The sequence below is a fragment of the Nesoenas mayeri genome (assembly GCF_963082525.1).
Source record: "Nesoenas mayeri genome assembly, chromosome: 10".
In the NCBI taxonomy this organism is placed as follows: Eukaryota; Metazoa; Chordata; class Aves; order Columbiformes; family Columbidae; genus Nesoenas; species Nesoenas mayeri.
Genome location: NC_137560.1, coordinates 24520054 through 24540094, shown reverse-complemented (window position 1 = coordinate 24540094; position 20041 = coordinate 24520054). Strand labels below are relative to the sequence as shown.

At 49.2% G+C, this 20041-nt stretch overlaps 1 protein-coding gene across 1 annotated transcript in view; it reads left to right on the top strand.

The window, feature by feature from the left end:
* Positions 1–20041, top strand: part of FGD5 (FYVE, RhoGEF and PH domain containing 5) — a gene marked incomplete at its 5' end in the record, with an annotated part of 78473 nt that overhangs the window by 34536 nt on the left and 23896 nt on the right. Inside the window, 6 exons of the mRNA XM_080350196.1 lie at positions 8396–8454; positions 8564–8594; positions 14803–14954; positions 15511–15667; positions 16898–16985; positions 19828–19878. Coding sequence (XP_080206322.1) covers positions 8396–8454; positions 8564–8594; positions 14803–14954; positions 15511–15667; positions 16898–16985; positions 19828–19878 — 538 coding nt within the window. The remainder of the gene's footprint in view (positions 1–8395; positions 8455–8563; positions 8595–14802; positions 14955–15510; positions 15668–16897; positions 16986–19827; positions 19879–20041) is intronic.

The window sequence follows — 20041 nt, the reverse complement described above, 5'->3', positions numbered from 1 at the left end:
AAAATCACTTTTCAGTTCTATGAGTTAGCTGACAGAGCGCTGGCATTTCTGAGCACACACCAGAGTGTCACCTAAGCCGGTCCTGTTTCTCAGCCTCTCTCAGTTGTGATGCCAGGGGAGCAGTGACAACAGAGCTGTGACTTGAGCTCACAAGGGAGACGCATGCGAACACTATGCACTGGCTATGTCTAGCTACAGGCTCTAGAAGGAGGTTGCAACAGCAATGATTTTATCCCGGATAAGCCAGTTCCTTAGTAAGCCAAGTCAGAGGATTGTGTTTGTTTGTGGGACCGAGAAAGGATCTAGAGAAGTGGCACCGAGACACCTTGGCATGTCTGTTGTTGTAGCATGAGTAGGGCAGGCGTCACTTTGACAAACTCGGGGTGTTCCGGGAGCCATCCTGTCAAAGCCCACGTGTCCCGCTGTCCCCAGGACCCAGTGTGCTAAGGGAGACACCGGACGCGGGCGCCAGAGGCCTCCCAGCGCCAGGGCCCCTCGCCGCGGCAGCCGCGCGGCCGGCTGCGTGCGGACGCAGTCGAACGGGCCGGCGACCCGGCTTCTCGGAACAGCCGTCAGTGCCGGGTTCTGATGCGAGCGGTGCCATTTATTTAGCTGTTGTCTTTTGGTTTTTCTCACCCGCTTTCTCCTAACCTGTTTGGTGGAGAATACCAAGACTTCCAGTTTACAGCAGACTTTTTTCCTCTGAGGTTTCTTTTTAAGGCTCATTTCTATAAGTAAATATAATTTTAAAAATTAGCTTTATACACATTTTTCCTGGCATTGTTTCAACAGCTCGTCTCCCTTGAGATCCTGCTCTCCTGGGGACCAGATTCACCGGAGGGTGGAGAAATGCTTAAGGCCTGTGGGAACCCCTGTTCTGTAAACAATTTGAATCGTAGCCAGTAATATATGTTGAGGTATTTTTCACATTATCAGCTTTATTTTAAAGAGCAAACAAAGCGGAGCTTTCGCCTCTGTTCCGTTACAGGAGTTTTTATCACTAAAAACCTGCCTGGAATGCGGCGGGTATAAAGATGTAGAACGTGAGGTGGGTTTTGAGGTTTTGCCTTTATTCACGGGAGCACCTCAGACCCTGAGAAGCTTCGCACTTGTCATTAGAACTCACCTGGTGGTTTTGATTATTCTGTATAAAACTAACAGTGAAAATTCATTGTTTCTGGTTAAATAAGCACTTTATTTCCTTCTCTTCAGTCTGCTGGCATATGATAGCCTAGAAAACTCAGAGGCAGGGAATGCTGTAAGTTTTCTTAACCTTTGTGATTCTACTTGGCTGTATGATAAAAAGCAATGCCCTTCACTTTCACTACCAATGCAGATTCACTCTTTTTTTTCTCCTGCTAAGCTAATTTAGAAGACCTCCTGGCCCATCTCGCATCCATGTGTCTTTTATATATGTTCATTCAATTAAATCGCTCCCAATTTATCAGCAGGTGACACATGGCTTTTCTGCACTGGGCTCCCGAGGTTACATGATGGCACCTGAGCTGCCTACAGAGAAAAAACAAAGGAATTAGGGATTCCAGTTAGGAACAAAAATCTCGCATCAAATCAAATAAGGACTTTGTCTCCTACCTCTGAACCTTCACTCACTCGGCAAATGCTCAAAGTCCAGAATGTAGAACCCCAGATTTTTCCTCTCATCATTGAGCTGGATTCAAACCCGAACTTTGTGACAAATCCATCTTTGACCCACCCAGCTAACGAACATTAAAGGAATTAAAGGGGAAATGAGCTTAATAGTTCAGCTTTGACTGGACACCAACTTCAAACTGAGTCCCCTTTGGCAGAACTCAGTTTTTGTAGCAGTCTCAGATTTTCCAGCTATATAGGAAGATCAGAAATAGAGACAATATAATCTCGAAAGTCCGCTCTGGAGAAGCTCAGCTCCATGGTTTGAAGTGGACTGAAATCAGCACTTGCCGGTAGGTTTCACCCGTTGCTGGTTATGATCTGAGTTTCGGAGTTGCCTCGGTAGTTGAGGAAGCTGGGGGTCACCAGTTGCCCCTCTGCAGCTTGTGCCTCTCACTTCAGTGTCAGAACCTTCAAGCGAGATTCTCCAGACAGTTCCTTTTTCGCAGGTACTTTTTAAGACTGGATCTACTGTCCAGTTGGTCCCTTTCATCGCTAACTTCCTACAACCTCCAGCTGTTACGGAACTGCAGACAGCTGTTTTCCCACGCCTAGCCCTCTGTCTGTCTGGAGATAGGGACCCAGCGGGGAGGAATGGATCCAGAGAAGAGAAAAAGCCTTCTGATGCAGATCTGAGATCAGACTGGTAGGCCAGGCAGCCAGCCGGGCGCGGGCCCTTGTGTTCGCGGTGGGACACCAAGCCTGCCAAGGCACTCAGTGCGGGGACAGCGCAGGAACGTCTGCCCGCCCTGCGCTCACAGCCCCGAACCACGGCACAGGCCCCGTGGTGCTGAGCACTTCCTGAAGAAACACGCTGAGATGAAGCACAGGTTTCGGGTTCCGTGGGGCCGGGCAGGGGCAGGAATCCATCCGCCCATTTAAGAATTCATTTCTCCAGCACCTTGCAGAAGCCATGCGGACGGTCCTGTACCAACACTGTAAGACGTGCTGCCTTGGACAGGGCTTCACGAGCTACTCGCTTCACACTGTTGATCCCGACTGTGTCACACACAAGCTAAAGGTGTGCTGGTCAAACAAAGTTACAGGGCTTAAAACAACTCAGATACTCAGTGGAAGGCGTTTAGACGGATCCACTGCACAATCTGCACCGCAGCGATAAGGGGACGAGTCTCCCTTTGCAGGGTGCCTTTGGAAAGACAGAGCAGCGGCTGGGTAAGCGGGTGCTAGGGATATTGTAGCAACACCAGCTATTTTAAGAACTCTGTTATAGTTCAGAATAACATATAGCAAACCCTACATTAAGCCACTAGGCAAAGGAACAATTAAAAACACTCTCTGTAACATGCCCGTAAACACAGGAGGGAGTTTGATATGGAGAACTGAAGGGAATCTCAGGAGAATAGTAAGAAAATAAAGTGATTAATCTGGGTGAATACCTGTAAGAATTCTAGTCTATGAAGCACTCAGGAAAGAAATGAATACAAATCCTAGGAAAAGTAATAAAGCCATAGCTGGAACACAAGTACATTTCTTTCATCCAGAACACAGCTAACGGTATAGGAAATCTATAAGTAAACCGATCTGCACGCAAATACTGTTGAGTTTGGTCTAAAACCAGCAATATGTTACAAGCAACTGTATACAGCCAGCATATGAGATGTGATCTTACCCTGCTAGCAAAATGTAAAAGTTCCGTAGCGAGGTGAATAGCATGTAGAGCAAAATGGCACAAAAGAAAGGGAATTCAGACCAAATGTGGCTGAATTTTATCCCAACGAAAAGCCAAAGCATTCTGGCTCATCGTTTAGGACTTCAGGTTTAATGTATGTAATGCTGGCCTGACTGGCGGGGTGCGCATTGCCATTACCTGGTGGTGTGCCCGGGGGCGCAGGAAGGGGAACTTCACAGAATCACAGAATCATTTTGGTTGAAAGAGACCTTTAAGATCAGCGAGTCCAAGCACCGACCCCGGGCTGCCGGGTGTTCAGACGGAACCGATGCCGTGCCGCCCTTGACAGCAGGCGGCACTGCGGTGAGGTGCTCACCCTGCTGCCGGTATCGGAAGGGGGGACAGCAACCCAGCGGGCAGACGGAGGGGACCTGCGCCCCGCGCAACAGGAGCATCACGCTCTGCCTCAAAGGCCCCTCAACACGCAGGGCAGCCGCTGCCTCGTAGCACAGGACATAAAACTGCCTTTGCTGTTCCTTATCCATTTCCACTGGGTGGGCTTGGTTTCCAGATCCCATTAATCACTCTGTTTTGCAAACCTTTAACCTTCACACACTAAAACACAGACGCATGCACACACACAGACAAAACTGAGACGTGCTGGGGTTGGGAATGACAGATTTGTGTGCCTTGAGGAAGCACCAAATTCAGATGCCTTTCAAGGGACAGCTCTTGATTTATATAACAACACAGATCCCCAGGAGAGCTGCAGTCTGGCTCCTCAAGGAAGGAGCCTGGGAGACAGGACATGTCAACTACGTTTGCTTTTCTCTCACTGATTCACAGAGCCAGCCTGAAAATGTCACTTGTTCCGTAGTGCCCCAGTTCCCTGCTGACAGCGCCGTGACAGCCCCGTGGCTGCTGGATCCGCGCGGTTACTGAAGGGCTGTTGTGAAGTCACCCACCCAGAGCCTGGAGCTCACAACCTGCCGCCAGCCGCGTGTGGGACAGTAAAGCTCTTGTGCTGGGGACCATCCTGGCACAGCACGCCTGCCCCGGGGAGGCTGTGAAACACGACACATGCGTAGGAAAACGCACAAAGAGACGCGGTTTGTCTGTGTCACACAAGAGTGGAGCTGCTGCGAAGTCTGGCCTAGTTACCCGGCTGTTGAAGTGCAAAGGTTCCTGCTCAGTACTCCAGAGCAGTGGCTTGCACAGCGCTTATGCTCTAGTTTTAGTGAATTGTTTTGTGACGACTTATGCTGCTCTTAGTCCACACAACCCCATTCCAACCCCACGGAGGCAGATTCCCCTCCAGCCCCAAGGTTTTTTAAGCTGGATCAGGAGACAGGTCTGGTTCTGACCGAGGTTCTGCCAACAGCTGGGTCAGCATGACCAAGAGCTGACCCCGTGCTCCGCGGAAAGTGACGGCACTGTCACCAAAGTACCGTCTGACCAAAGCACAGCCTGTCAGGGCCCGCGTCTGACGCCTCGGCATTGCTCAGAACAACGCCAGAGCATACAAGTGACATCCCCACGCCAATGGGACACTACCACACAGAGCGGAGTCCTGTACCAAGGGCCACATCAGCACACTCGGCGTGGCCATTAGCCACCTTGCTCCACTGTCCACTCCTTTCCCCTCTCCAGCCCAAAAATTCATTCTATCAGAAGGCACAAAACGGACACGAAACCTAAAGTTTCTCAGTTTGAACTACGTAAGACTAGTACTTAACTTCAGCTGTGCTCACACGTGTGCTCTGTAAAGACCTGCAGGGTCTCAGATCTTTACTGTTCTAAACAAAAGGTTTATGGTGGTGGTTTGCTTCATTATACATTGGAAACATCAGCTATTGGAGGAGGAGGTACTCTGAGCAAGTCACAAGTCATCTCTAGGTCTTAGTTTTCCATCAGTAAACTTGATATCCCTTTGGAGGAGAGCTATAGGGTTTGGTTCATTAGCCAATAGAGAAATGATTGCACAGTACCACCTCTGCTTTGCAAGTTATGCTGATCAGCTGAGCCTTGGCAACTGCACAAGCTTCTAACCTGGTTAAAGTGCTTTTGTGTTTGCGACCTTCCTGACACCAGCATGTTTTTCAAAGTGGAGAGAATTGGGTGATACTTCAGTTATATATTGCAATTTTATATTGTGATAGCAAGCATTTTACTAAGATTTGTTTCTGGGGGGACGGGGCGATGCGGCTCTGCAACACGAGCGCGCGGTGGAGCAGGAGCCGGGGTCCCCGCGGCGCGGCCGGGCGCAGGTCCTGAGCCGGGGGCTGCGCACATCACCGAAAGGGGGATCAGAACAGTCACCCAGGCTTTGCTTCAGAAGCTTGATGCTTGAGACCGGCATCCTCTCCATCTCCTATTCCCAGAAGTTTGACTCTGGACACTGTTGTCAACCTCAGAGTTCATTTCCTGGTTAAACAAACAGCAATTAAATAACACAAGACAGGCAACGCCTAGAGACACGGTGTCAAACTCGCCAGAGGCCGTGTGACAGCGGGGTCCCTGCGCTCGGCCTCTTGCTCAGACCCGTTAGCCACGAGCAGCCGCGGCAGCGCGTGCCCGAGGCGGCGGCCGCGGGGACAGGCCTGTCCTGGGCCGCCACCCCGGCCAGGTGACCCTTCGCTGGCTCTGTTAGGCTAGGCCTGCGTCGAGAAAACGAGAGAACGGAAAGCTCGGTGCCTCCAGCGTGTTCCTAAAGCAGCTGGCACAACCAGGCACAGCACGATCCCCGAGAGCTGTTCACAAAGTGGAACAGGGGGAAGGGGCAGCCAAATATTTGCTCCCAGCGGGAAAGTGAAATGAAGGAAAAAACGTAAGATCTTTCTAGTGCACTCCGTGAGCTCCCCAAAGCAAGTGATTCAAAGCATGCTCTTTGGCACCCACCAGCCAGAAGGAACAAGGCACTAGGGGACATACCCTCAGCCTCCTGGTGCTAAAGGAGAGAGGGATTAGACATCTGGGACTGACAAACACTTCCCTCTCTATTTCCTTTGGCTCTTGCAATCTTCAGTTGCCTCTCAAAAAAAGTACACAGAAATACACTAAAGATGAAAAAACCATCACCGTGACACTGTTTATTTTCTATACAGGAAGCCTCATTCATTTAACGCATCATCATGGTTCAAGGACTTTTGCACTCATACTCACTATTGATCGGATCATAATTCTCCCCCATGGCGAAAACTCTGAGAGCAGCCAAGGGCGTTGGTGTCCCCGTGGCGCAGGCGCCGTTCGGCTCGTGTGCAGTCGGCACTGGCACCGCCGGCCACGTGCTCGGACTGGCGCTGGCTCCTCTGAAACACGCAGCGCTGAATTCACGTGTTACTGCTTGAATTCCTTGCTTTTGTAATGAACATCTTAACTATTAAAACTAGAATAATCTTAAAAATATAACTTCTGTCCCATCACATTAATTTATGGATGTTGGGCAGTGAAACTGCTTCGATTATGTTTCATTTGATGTTGCTAGTGGGTTTTTTACACTCCACGTATCCACATGACTCGATTTCAGCGTCCAGCACTTCAGGGGATGTTTCGTTCTTTCCGACACTGCAGCTCAGGGCAGGCGGAATGAACCAGAAACTTTGCGAGGGGAGTAAAATCCTGAACGCTGGAAGGTGATTCCCCTATAGATACAAAAGTTGGCAGACAGTTCTATCATATGCCGGATCACTCGTATCCCAAGGGAATGCTAACGGGGAGCAGGAACAGAGAGTAAAATGTCTATAATGCATTTAACTTGAACTTGCTTAGACCTTTTTTACTGTTCAGATCTGCTACATAAATCCTGATTGTGTATCTGATCTATCAAGTGTGAATTGGGAAGCCAGCATTTGTGGGAAGCTGAATCTAGATTTGGGGTCTTCACAATACTTTTTATGAGGGTCTCAATTAAGCTTTGTGTTCCCTGACCCCTCATGGCCCCTCATGCAGAATTTAGGGAGGAAACACGGCCACAAACTTCCCACCTGGCTGTTACACCGAGGGACCGCACCACACCTCACCAGCCCCGGTGTGTCACATCGAGGGACCGCACCACACCTCACCAGCCCCGGTGTGTCTGTCACACCGAGGGACCGCACCACACCTCACCAGCCCCGGTGTGTCTGTCACACCGAGGGACCGCACCACACCTCACCAGCCCCGGTGTGTCTGTCACACCGAGGGACCGCACCACACCTCACCAGCCCCGGTGTGTCAGACCGAGGGACCGCATCACAATGAGGGACCGCACCACACCTCACCAGCCCTGGTTTCTAGCGTACCTGCTCTGGCAAACAATGTCGCCAAGTTTTGCTGCTGAACCCCTCTTCCCTGAGCCCACTTTAGGCCACCGGGGGCTACTGGTTTAGTTCCCTCCTTCACCACTGCTAAATAAGTCACTTTTCCCAGTGTTATTTCCATGCTTGGGTAATTTCTTACTGTAAGGATGAGTCCTGAAATAGAAGCACAATACCCTAATTAGCCACTTGTACCTCAGAGCCATACACTTTGCTTCTTGCACAGTTTTCTGTGCCTTCTGAGATGCCCACCAGGTAAGGAGATTCCACTGAGATGTCACAGCGTTGTCTGCTGGAGTGCTGAACTGTTTGCTTTTTGGAGATACGGTCATTTAGCTTAGACATTTGCTCAGCATGCAATAAAGCCCTTTGCCACATTTGCTTTCGCAGGTCTCAGAGCAGTCAGAACCATTTGGAACACGACCATTTTGATACAGAACTCCCTTTTCCATGTAATGAAGAGCACCGAGCACATGGTGTGAGCCGCAGCGGCCATGCAGCTGGCCTATGCAAAGCTGAGCACTTTCTGCTTCTCTGACAAATTTTGGACCTGTAAAAATTAACAGAAAATCTATGTCCTTTTCCAGTAAGAAAAGCTGTCAAGTTTCGAAACTTGACAGCTGCCTTAGCAGACATTATATTTTACTATATTACCAGTATTTGAATTGTGGACTCCAAGATGCCAGACACTGAGCAACGAAGAATAAAAGCCTGGTAACTTTCTAGTGAAGGAATACGTCTGTTCGAAGCGCTCTCTAACACTGCTTTACTTCTCGGAACGAGACATCTCTTTACGGTCTTTGTTTTCTGCTGTTGACAGAAAGAAGGCCGGTGCAGAGCTCACCTCATTGCCCAGGAGCTGCTGTCTTCGGAGAAAGCGTGAGTTCCCTGTCACAGCCTGTCTGCTGCTCTCCTAGACCGGGACTACGCAGCCCACCCTTCAGCATCAGTCCCACGGCAATTAATAAAGGTTTGTCTCTTTCCTCAGATACGTGGAGATGCTCCAGCTGCTATGTACGGTGAGTAAATCAGTTTGATCACTGAAACCTAACTGCCCTTTTATTTAGCTGCAGTTTAGAAGACATAAGAGCACTGAAGGGCCTGAGGTGAATTTGAGGCGGAATGGCTGACGATGAAGCATTGCAAAGGAATCCGCCTGGCACTAACCCGTCCTTGCTGCAGATCCGCAAATGTGGCGTTTGCCGTGGGCAGCGGAAAGTGTTGGCCAGCAGTGCCGGGGTCGGGTGCGCGGGAGGAGATGGTGACAAACGGCAGTGAACCCTCTCTCCAGAGACAGGAGCAGAGCTGTGGAGCACAGGGGGTTGATTTCGGTGGATTCACTCTGCCTCCTTTTAAGCTTATTTTTTCTGGTAATGCAATCCCAGCCAGTTAGGGCCAAAGGCTTTCTGGACAGCATATCTCAGCTCAGGCAAGGTTTTCGCTCTGTTCCCCACCACCAGCCTCCTCGAGAAAACAGTTTCTAAATGCTCATCTTCAAGTCTCAAGTCTTGTCTCCTCATATAATCCCATACGTTGGTAAGGAAGGCAAGGAACTAAACCACACCCGGGCTGCTCTCAGAATGAAAAACAAGGCTTTTCTCAAGCCTGCAGCAGAGCAGTTTCCCATCTCATTTCCCGGCTTGGCCGGAGCTCCTGTCCATTCAGCGTAACAGAATCTGTTTGGCCCTTCAGCGGAGACTTTAATAAATTGATTGATTGCCAAAACGATGACATTTCCATGCACCCACTCTGCTATTGAACTGAAAGAGTGGAAATATTGTGTTAGCTCACAAATTTGGTATCAGTTGGTGTGGCAGTAGTGATAAAAATCTAAGGGGGTAGCTGTTATTTGCCTACTCCGAGGTAAAGCGGCTCTCTGGAGCGGAGAGGCACCAACGCGTTCTGGACTGAGCAGATGGGCAGGGCCCTGCAGTCCAGGTTCCTGCTCTCCTGGTCCTCACAATTTCGTTTTCCAAAGTTTGTTAGTCTTGATATTTCCTTCAGGATCATTTCATCCGCAAACTTTCTCATTCCTTTCTCCTGTTTCCCTTCCCCGGTAATGCCGGCTGCGCTCGTCACCTCTTCCCCGGCGCTTGCTCCTGAACAACAGCGCTGCAGCTTGCTTTCTCAGCCTCGTGTTTCACACACTCGCGGACCAAAGCCTGGTTTATTTGCTTCCCTTCAGCCAGACTTTACTAGATGTGCACAAATCAAACTCAGTGTGACTCAGACTGATTGGGATGCCGGTCTGTGTGGATCGAGCATTTGTCTGATGGTGTACCATTGCTCACATTTATTTTGTCTTTGGCTGTTGTACATAAAGTCACCTTTCCTGTGCATAACCCCCTTTGAAGCAATTATTCCTTCCCTTCGAGGCATTTACTGAATTAAGGGGCCTAAAAGGACAGCTCTGCACTGAAAAACACCAGCCAGAACACCCCCCTGCTCAAAGGAAGTCAATCCTGTTTCCTGGTTTGCATTTGCATCAGAATTACAGGCCACAGTTCTTAGAAACACCAAGAAGCCAGATTTATACTTCCTCAGCATCTGCAGATATGGAAACGATATGGATGGATACAATGTTCTCAGCCTCTGGAGCAGTTTGGGCCGGTTAAACTCTGCTTTCAGAATTCTTCTGGGCAGCACATTCTCAAGAACAAAGACTAAACATCTGATTTAGGAGCCAGGATTACATGTTAGACCGAACAGAACTCCATCTTTCTAATTATTAACACTTCCAGTGAACGACTGGCTGAGCCTTTTCTAGTCCTGTGAATGTCTTGGATGATGTTCAAAGTTCTGTTGCACCAATCAAGTCATTACTGTCCTAATTAAACACTTTCGTGAATGGAATGTGGTGGCTAAATGAGGAGGTAGTTGGCTGTTAGACCCTCTGAAGCTCTTGTAAAAGCCTAAAAACACACTGTCACCAAAAAAAATAGCCTGCCTTCACTCATGGTAGGCTGCTTTTTATTTCTAATTTATTTACTCATTGTTGTCTTCATCTGCAACGGGAAAATAGCTATGCATTGGCCAGGGAGCTTCTGCAGTGGGCATGCGGAGCCAAAAGAGCTTTCAGATAATCTGCGTATCTCCTAAGAGGAGAGGGAAGTCACACTAGCACATTTGGCATCTGGACAGTTCCCTGCTAACAAGCCCCGCTGATGGGTATTCACAACGCGTATTCTACAGCTTGCCAGATCTGCAACTCGTTTGCAGTGTTTGGGACGAACGTGTGTGTTTGCACGTGAGTGTGTGCTGAGGTCAGGGCTCCTGACCCAGACTGTGCCCGGCGGTGCAAGGATAAGGCGCTAATTGCGTCTGCTGCGACGGTGTTCCTGCTGCTGGTCTGGCGTTGTCTCTGCTGAGCTCAGTAATGAGAAATCTGGGACGATCACCGCCCGGCGCAGACCGAGGGTCCCTCACTCTGCTACGCGAGATGCGCCACTTGCTAATTCAAGGGTGCCACCTTCACTTCCACCGGGACAGAGGCTGCTGGCCGTCAGGAACACACCTCCAAGAGCCAGACTGGCTCACGGCACCCTGTACCGCATCTCGCGCCTGCGCTCGGCTTTCATAGGAAGACTCTGCCTTCTCCTTTGAAATCTCGACCACCCCTCGGGTGCGGTGCCTGGATGTCCAAAAGAGCCGTGCAAAAGAGCTGGGCTTACTTATGGGCACCCAAAATGCAATGAAAAGTTTTATGTTTCAAAAATGTATTTTTCTAGTACAGCTGCCAACCTTATATGTCACAAACCCAGCTCGGTTGTGCTTTACAAGCACAGACAGACCCTGGTGCAGGCGTGGGCAGCACACAGGGCGAGATCTGTGGGCTCAGACACCTGGACAAGACGGAGCTCTGGGCCATGGTGCCAGAGCCTTGAGATGAACAGCTTCAGTTCCTGTTCTCAGAAAGCTGTGACCCAGCAGCCCCACATGCGGCTGTTTGGTTCCTCCTGTGTTTAGCTATGGGGCTTGGGTGACAGACCTGGAGACTCAGGTGCCAGGACGGACGGGAGTCAGTGAGCCCGCAGAAGCACTTTGCGTCTCATTCATGGCTTCCCAGGCACGCAGCATTTTCAGTAGTGACATAATTATTTTTTTAATGGATGTTTATAGTGATTACTGTTATGCTGCAGGTTTTTTCTTAATCATTAGGAAGCTGGCTATCCAGGCAACTGGAATGAAATAATTTGTCTGAGAATTCATTTCAATCAAAGGGGCAGGCAATTAATGACTAATTAAATCCACTGAGATGCTGTGGGAAAGGAGTGTTAATCTTGTTGCCCAGCTATGGTGGAAAGCGGACAGACACAGAGCTGTTCGATGTTAATTTGGAAAAGATGACATTTCTATAACAGGTTACTTAAGCACATCAGGAGTGCCCTTACTGGAGCTATTCACTTCCCCAGGCACAATAAGTTGAAAGAACCCTTTGGATCCTTTCCCCTTCCCCAGTCTGGATTAATTACGATGACTGAGGACTCAGAAAGGTTGCAGACTCCTCTGAGTTCGGAAAAGCAGCCAGAAGACGGCTGGAAAGCCTCTGGCGCACACGGAGGGTGAAGCGTGCCGCTGGGGGGGCTCGCTCTCACCCCAGAGCGCGGGAGCTGCGACGGCACCGGGACTGCTTGTGGCGCTGGGCAGGACACACTGTGGAAGTCAGACCCAGAGAATTAGGAAACACGATCATACTCTTTCAGAAAATGTTATGATCTTGTTTTATCCAGGATATAGTTAGTCAAAAAGAAAACTGTCATAATGTTGGTTTTTTTGTTTGTTTGGTGTGGTTTTTTTCCCTAGTTCTAGTGGCTTTTCAGAAAACAAACGCCTCATCCGTCATAGCTGGCAAAATTCCGCACTGTAGGTAGGACTTTCCTTTTGGCTGGCATGTATCAGATGTTCCAGCCGGCCCAGCTCACAGCGCGCGTACATCACAGCTGGCACTGTCACAACGGAAAAGCCGGGAATTACTCTGAGGACACGAAATCCGGCTCTTGCCTGCAGGCAGTTCCTACCCGTGAGGAATGCAGAAGTTCTCTGGCTCCTTACAGCACCTTTCAGCGGGAGCACACGTACCAAACTGGTCCCCAGCAAGCTGAAATCAGTACAGCTGCCTTGATTTCACCAGACTAAAGTGGCCTATATGAAGTAAAACAGAGATCCCCAGTGAAGCACAATCTGTTGAGTTGCTCATACCGGATGTTAGCAAGTTTCACGGAAATTAGTTCTTTCAGACTCCTCCTTGGTTACTCCATGTATGTATAAAGCTTAACAAGACAGAAGCCGGAGTCACGAGGAACGCCACGGTAAATCCCGGTGTGGTGCAGGGAAGTTCGTAAGATCGTTCCTGAAAGTTCAGGGAACAGACTTTGACTTTTTGGCAACAGGTTTCGTGATCACTAGATCCGGAGAGAGGAAGATGCTCAACCTATCCCATCCTGGTTCAGGGCCGGGCAGAAACAGCTTGGCATCTCTCAAAGAGCTGTGCGACCTCAGGGGTTGCTTTTTATTAAGCCCCTGCTTCCTTTCACAGCACATTTGGCCTTATCACACACCGGGGGTAGGGGGCCAGGAAACGGTCTGAGTGGAAAAATGGAGCCGCCGTTTCTGTTAACTCATCCAGCACAGCCACCTTCTCAGCAATTGTTAAAGCCACCGCAATCTTTTTTTCTGATGAATTGGCTTCTGTGAACAGACACAGAATGCTTTTAAGACATTTTCGAAAAAACATTGGTTTTAATAATAAATCACTGTTTGTAGAGTAGTGTGTGAACACATACATTCCCCGCACGGATCTGGCCAGACAGGTCAGACACTAACGCTCCTGCACACGGAGCCGGCGCTGGAGCGGCGTCTGAGGCCGCTGCGGGAACAGCTGGTGCCACGGCCCCAGCCTGCCGGCACAGCAGGGCTCGGCTCTGCTGACGGGTGCTCGGGCCTCGGACGCGGTTCTGAGCTACCCGACCCTTCCGGAGACCAACTACATCCCCTTCTGGGACTTGGGTGCTGTTTGTTTGTTTTTCCTCGGCATGCAGTGTTAGCGTGTCCATAACACGCGGTAGATTCTGTCTTAAGTCAAAGTTGGCTGTTTTCCTAGTCATGCTATATTCCAGTAAGTCTTGTGCTCTGGACTGTTGACTAGACCATACTAGAGCATATCATATATCATATCATATATCATATCATATCCTATCATGTCATGTCACATCACGTCACATCACATCACATCATATCATATCAATATGCTCTCTCCTGGCTTCAAAGTCAGTGAATCTAAGTATATTCAGCTGCAAAGCCTCTGTCCAAGTATTTTCAATGCTGAATTTAAAACCAATAACTGATTTGAAGCACTTACTGGAAAAAATGCAGCATGTGTAGGCTGGCTATCAGTAAGGGAACGCTGCACGGCCCCGGGCTCCCCGTCACACACATGCAGAAAGGAAGCTCAGGGAAGGACAGACGGTGTTTCTTGCGGAAGGAGGCTTTGCAATCCCCCCGTCGGCAGCTGCTGCACCAGAGGAGTCACCAGAAGCCGCCGCACCTCGCGGTTCGCGGAGCCTCCCTACCGAGCTGTCGTTTTGATTACTTTCTCTGGTTTTCACTCTCACCCCTGTTTTCCTCACCTCGTGCAATAAAAGCTCCATGCACTTCATGGCTTACTGGGATGCAGAAAAAGATTGGAAAAGGTCTTGGAAAATTATTTGTTCTATAGCTTAAATTTACAGATTCTTCCTCTCTTTAAGTTCGGAGCTGGAGACAAGTGTTGCAGATTTTATCACAAGAAACTTAGACATTGATGTTTTTCATGTCAAGCTGTTGGACCCAATGAAATGGCAGGAGAATCTCATCCTTAATTTTTAAAAGTTATGTATCTGGTTACAAAACACTATAAAAATGAGACCAACTATACCCAAAAAAACAGGAAAAAAAGGCAAGCTAAATAAAAAGATACCAAACTTATTGTATGCATAAGGGTCTGATGGCTTGGTCAGGTGAAATATTCAATTTTGGGTTGACAGAATTGTGGAATTCAGCTGAAAATGTTTATGAACTAGTGGATGGAAGAAAACATATGCTATGATCTCCTTGCTATTCTGAGCACACTCTATCAATGGCATCTTATAATTCCTAGAAACCATAGTTTATGAATCAAGGAATTGTAATGATGATTTCAGAAGAGACACTTGAACTCTGTTTGCTCGATTTCTGTATTGTTGTTCACAGGATTTCTATGAAGTTATCTTGAAAGTGCTTGGAGATGAAGATGAACATGAACAGGAGGAAGTTAAACTCAAGCAGGGTCTGAGTGAACTTCCTGAAATTTATGAATTGCACCAAGACATCCTGGGAGAGCTGGAAGAAAGAGTCCCCAGATGGTAAGGTTGCGATGGTGCCGGGCGAAGGGCTCAGCGTGCCCCCTCGGCAGGCGGCGAGCCCCTCCGTGCTCCCGACCCACGAGCAGGGCCGGGATCCAGCAGAGGTGAAAGCGGGACCTCAGCTGCGCCGGCGGGTTGTGCACACAGGCAGGAACGGAGCAAATGTAGAGGCTTTCAGGCTAAGAAACCAAACGCTGAAACATCTGCGTGGCCACAGCCCGTGAGCCCACGATGGCCCCGCGGGTCGGTGTGAGGACAGCCGGCTCCGTACGCGTTGCGCGCTGGTGCCAGCTCGCAGTCGTCACCAGGCGGCTCCGCACGCGTGGCCTGAAGGTCACAGGCGTGTGCCACGGGACGATCGCCTGCTGACAGAAACGCCGCGGCAGCCGCGGCCGCAGCGCCCGGCGGGCCCTGCGCAGGGCTCAGCGCGGGGCGGCGCGCTCGGCTAAGGAGGCCTCTGACTTACGCCGGGCTGCCAGGCCTCAGTCTATCGAACGGCTGAAGTAAGAATGTCTAAAAGGAATTACCTCTGCTCCTTTTCTTTCTGTGGCCCTAGGGAGGAACACCAGAAAGTTGCTGATGTTTTTCTCTCCAGAAAATCAAGGCTGGATCACCACACAGCATATATTATGCAGTTTGATAGGAATTTGGCTTTGCTAGATGAAACCTGCCTTAAATATTCCCAACTGGCTACCATCATTCAGGAGTTCGAGGTAAGGCTCCCACGTTGTTCCACCTGCACCCACGTGTGTTTGTGCCGCAGGGCTGACTCAGATGTTGGTTCGGCAGCTCCAGCAGCGCTGGGGTGGAACGGGAGAACAGCTCTCTCCACACACCCTGGTGCTAAATCTGAAGCGAGCTGTTCACACGTGCGTGATGTGTTTGTGTCTGTGTCTGTTTCAATTGAGGCCTTATAGAACAGAATAATTTAGGTTGGAAAAGACCCTTAAGATCATAGGATCCAACCATAAACCTAACACAGCCACTAAACCACGTCCCTAAGCGCCTGTTCAACCCCTCCGGGGATGGTGACTCCATCACTGCCCTGTTCCAATGCCCGACAACCGTTTGGGGAAGAAATTGTTCCCAATATCTGAACTAAACCTCCCCCGGTGCCACTTGAGTCTGTTTCCTCTCGTCCTGTCACTTGTTCCTTGGGAGAAGAGACCGAAACCCTCCCCACTGTAACCTGTGCAATCCATGAGCAGCCAGTTTCTCCAGGAGAACGCTGTGGAAACCTGTCAAAGGCTTTACTGAAGCCGAGGTAAACAACACCCACAGCGTTTCCCTCATCCATTCAGCTGGTCACTCTGCCATAAACAGAGAAAGGCAGGACCTGCCTTTCATAAACCCATGCTGACTGGGTCTGATATGCGGCAACATGCAATGGGTTGAAACTAAAGGGTGAATGTAAAGAGAAAATGCTGCTTTTCCATGTGCGTTAAATCAGATCACAACCTCATTTTGTTTTCTCGTAAACACTCTCTAGACATTTGATTCCAACTCAATCACAAGGAGGTGTTTTACTGTATTTTGTTCAATTTCATGTCTTGAAATAAGACACTAAAAAAGATGCAGGCAGAATAAACTTTCAGTCCAAAAAAGAAACCATTATAAGCTTCACTGAGGTGTGATATATCTGTCTTCAGATGCCACCCTAAAATCTCTACCCAGCCCTTACCTGCTAAATGGCATTTGCTTTCTGTACATTTCTCTCTGAGTCCAAACTATTTGTGAATGATGCCATAGGAAATCAACTGTTTAGAGTACTTATTTATAGTCACAAAGACAGTACCCCCCGCAAGCTGGGCAAACTGGGTACGGTTCAGTGTAATTTGGGTGTCTGAACAGTAGCAAGCTTTCACAGTACGTATCGGGTGGCGATAACTTGCTGCGCTGGCACGTCCTGATCTCTGTGTCTCCTTTCCCTTTGCCGAGGACAGCGGGGCGCGGGGGGCGGCCCCCGCCGTGTCCGGCACCAGCTGCTGAGCGTGGTGCAGCGTGTCTTCCAGTACCGCGTGCTGCTCACAGGTCAGTAACACGGCTCCAAGCCACTCGCGGGAAACCCTCCCATGTTGTTCTAAAGCTAAACCAGGGCTGAAGCAGTGTGGGATTTCCCGGGAACTTCAATATGCACAGGATGTGGCGAACACCAGGGAGGCCAGGCAAGGAGCAGGCGCTTCTTCAGCACAACCACGCTGAAAGGTCACCAGAAATGTCAGTCAGGTGCTTTTAGCCACTCCTTCTGTGAATTGGGAGAGAAGAGTTCAGCCTCATTGCCAGCAGACAGGTTTGACTTATTTATGTCCAGGGCAATGATCAGAGACAGCAGGGGACAGTAATCCCCAGCAAGGGGACCCTGCACGACATCCCCTATGACGGGGAGGCTCCGGCTCCTTCTACTCCATCGACACATCGACACCGCCGTGCCCAGCACCGCACCCTCGCCTGCGTACAACACACGTAAGGCCAGCGATAAGTTTAAGTCAAAATCCCAGTTCAATTTATCTATCTGCACTGTAGGAGACAGAGATGCAAATTTACATTACCAGTACATTGACAGATTTTGCGTTGACGGTAACGCCTTCCCTTTACATTCAGGACCATATACATCACTCCCACGCGGAGTCTCTCCCGGGGGGTTGTGTCCCCGTGGTGGCTCACCGTCTGCAAGCCACAGCAAACCCAGCAGGTCTGCGCCGTGAGGGGGACCAGCTTGCTGGAGCAGCATGCGGCCCCTAGAAAGAATCCTGACGTTTAGGTTTGTAACTAATGAAGTGGTTGGGGAAGGAAATGGTGAAATGTAACAATAAACCTCGGAGTTGTCAAGTAACTTAATCTGATCGGAACACAAAAGAGTAAGGATCCATAGACATAAAGATGGAGAAACAACTTTGGAAGTATGTCTAACTGCGGGTGGAGAGGGATGCAAGATGAGTTATGCATGGGACGGTAAAAAGGAAGCCATCAACCCTGCCCGTGCTCAATGGCCGACGAAGGGCACAGCACGTTAGAAGGGTCTTCTATAAATGCAGCAGAACAAAGTGACCCTATGGATTTTTTTCATAGCACAGATTAGGAGCGGTTTCATCTTGCTCCACACACTTTGATCAAGGATGCAACTCATTATTCACAGCTGGTTTTGCCTTTTTAGTACAAGCAATACAAATGAACACCGGATGCCAATAGCACAACTGTTTTTCTGTCTGACTTGTTTCCCTCTCTGGGTGTGTCTACGTTAAGGGCAACTTTTCCAGACTTGTTGGGTTGCCATACCTAGCAGTCTCGCGTGATCCTTACAATGTTTTTAGCGCACGCAGACAAATAACGCACCTAAGAAAAGGCCTTGGCGTGTCCCTCAGGAGCAGCCCAGCATGGCCCCTTTCCTGGGCCCACCTCTGTGGCCCACACGGAAAACCGCCAACATGAAGCGCGGTATTTTGTGAGAGCCGGAGGGGTTCTGGTGCCGCTCCCGTGGTGGGATTGTGTCTGTGCTTGAGGCAACTTGAGCTCCTCCTTGTCCCAGGTACTGGCACTGGCTGGGAAAGTGAAAGCTTTTGTGTGTAGTGCGGGAAGGCCTGCTGGATTGAGATATTCCAGAAAATAGGCTTACTGCCTCAGTTCTTCACCTCCAGGAAGCAAGCCCCTTTGTCTGCTAGGACAGGGCGTCTGGACAGTGCAGTCCTTCAGATTCTCTAGACAGCAAAGAGAAAAAATCTGCAGGTGGACCTGAGTGCTCGTAACTAGCTGTTCCTGCCGGACAAGGGAGGGTGTTTTATGAGGATATTGGTCACCAGCTACTACACTACCACTAAAAGGAGTTGCCCTCGTGGGCCAATGTCCGTAGGCAAGGCCCGCGCCTGCAGCTGTGCGAGGAGCACGGGCTGCACCCGCGCGCCCGCGCCCCGGCGCGCTGAACCCCGGCGGGTTCCGGCAGACGCGAGGGCGCAGCACCGGAGAGAGAACGCCATTCAGGGGAACGGCTGCTCACGCACAGCGCCGTGTCAGCACAGAGGCCCGGTTCTTGGATGCAGAATTTAGGAGCCTGAATTAATCAGAAAGATAAAAATTAAGTATTTCAGGATTGGGCTTTTTAAATGGCGGCACTCATACACTGCAGTCATTAAAAGTGTAAAGATCCCGACAAAGAACAGACATAAAAGAACAGACAGATGACGCAAGGCAAGTAGTCCAAATAAAACTGACACGTTAAAAGTTTGCATATAATTAAAATATAATTCCTGTAAATGTACGTCATATTGTGTGTATTTTACAGAAGCTACTTTCAGAAAGCGACCGAGTTCAGTAGTAATTGAACTCTGCGTTTCCAGAACCAGAGTCTCCTTCCTGTGTCTATAAGATGCACATAATTAATTTACTATAACCACAGAAAATCAGTCATTACAGCAAAACCCATTCATTCATACGGGAAGACAGAGTTCATTAGAAGAACAATTATTTGTAAAAATGGTGCCACTCAGCAATTCTCTTGGCTGAGAAACAAGGGAGTATTTTTGTCCCTCTCTTTTTAGCTGTTTATACCTGCCGAGTGATGTGATGAGTCGAAATCTCTATCAATGCTCTTGCATTGATTCTCGAAGCAGAATGCAGTCCAAGATGAGTTTTGCTTTGGAAACAGGCTACATACATTAATTACTTGGGAACAGAGACACGGAACACCGCACGGATGTCCCGCCCGGCAGCGCCCCGGCGCTCTGGGCGCCCTGCTCTCGCGGGGGATCTTCGGTCCTTCCAACCCAAACCATTCTATGGCTCTGTGGTTGGGGTTTTATGTTTTAGCTAATAGCACTACAAATTATGTGGATCTGTATTCTGATTCTTAAATGTCTGTATGTTTGATTCTTTTCTACAGATTACTTGAATAATCTTTGCCCTGATTCTACAGAGTATGAAGACACACAAGGTAAAACAGAACGGGTAGAAAAAAAATTCTGCTTTGCTAACTCTCTTTCTAAAGAGGTACAGGATCTATACTGGTAGTACATGGAAGAGGATTATTTTCAAGATTTTCTGTTAACAGGTTAGATGTGAGACCTGTAAGAACTGGTTACTAATTTAGACAAATT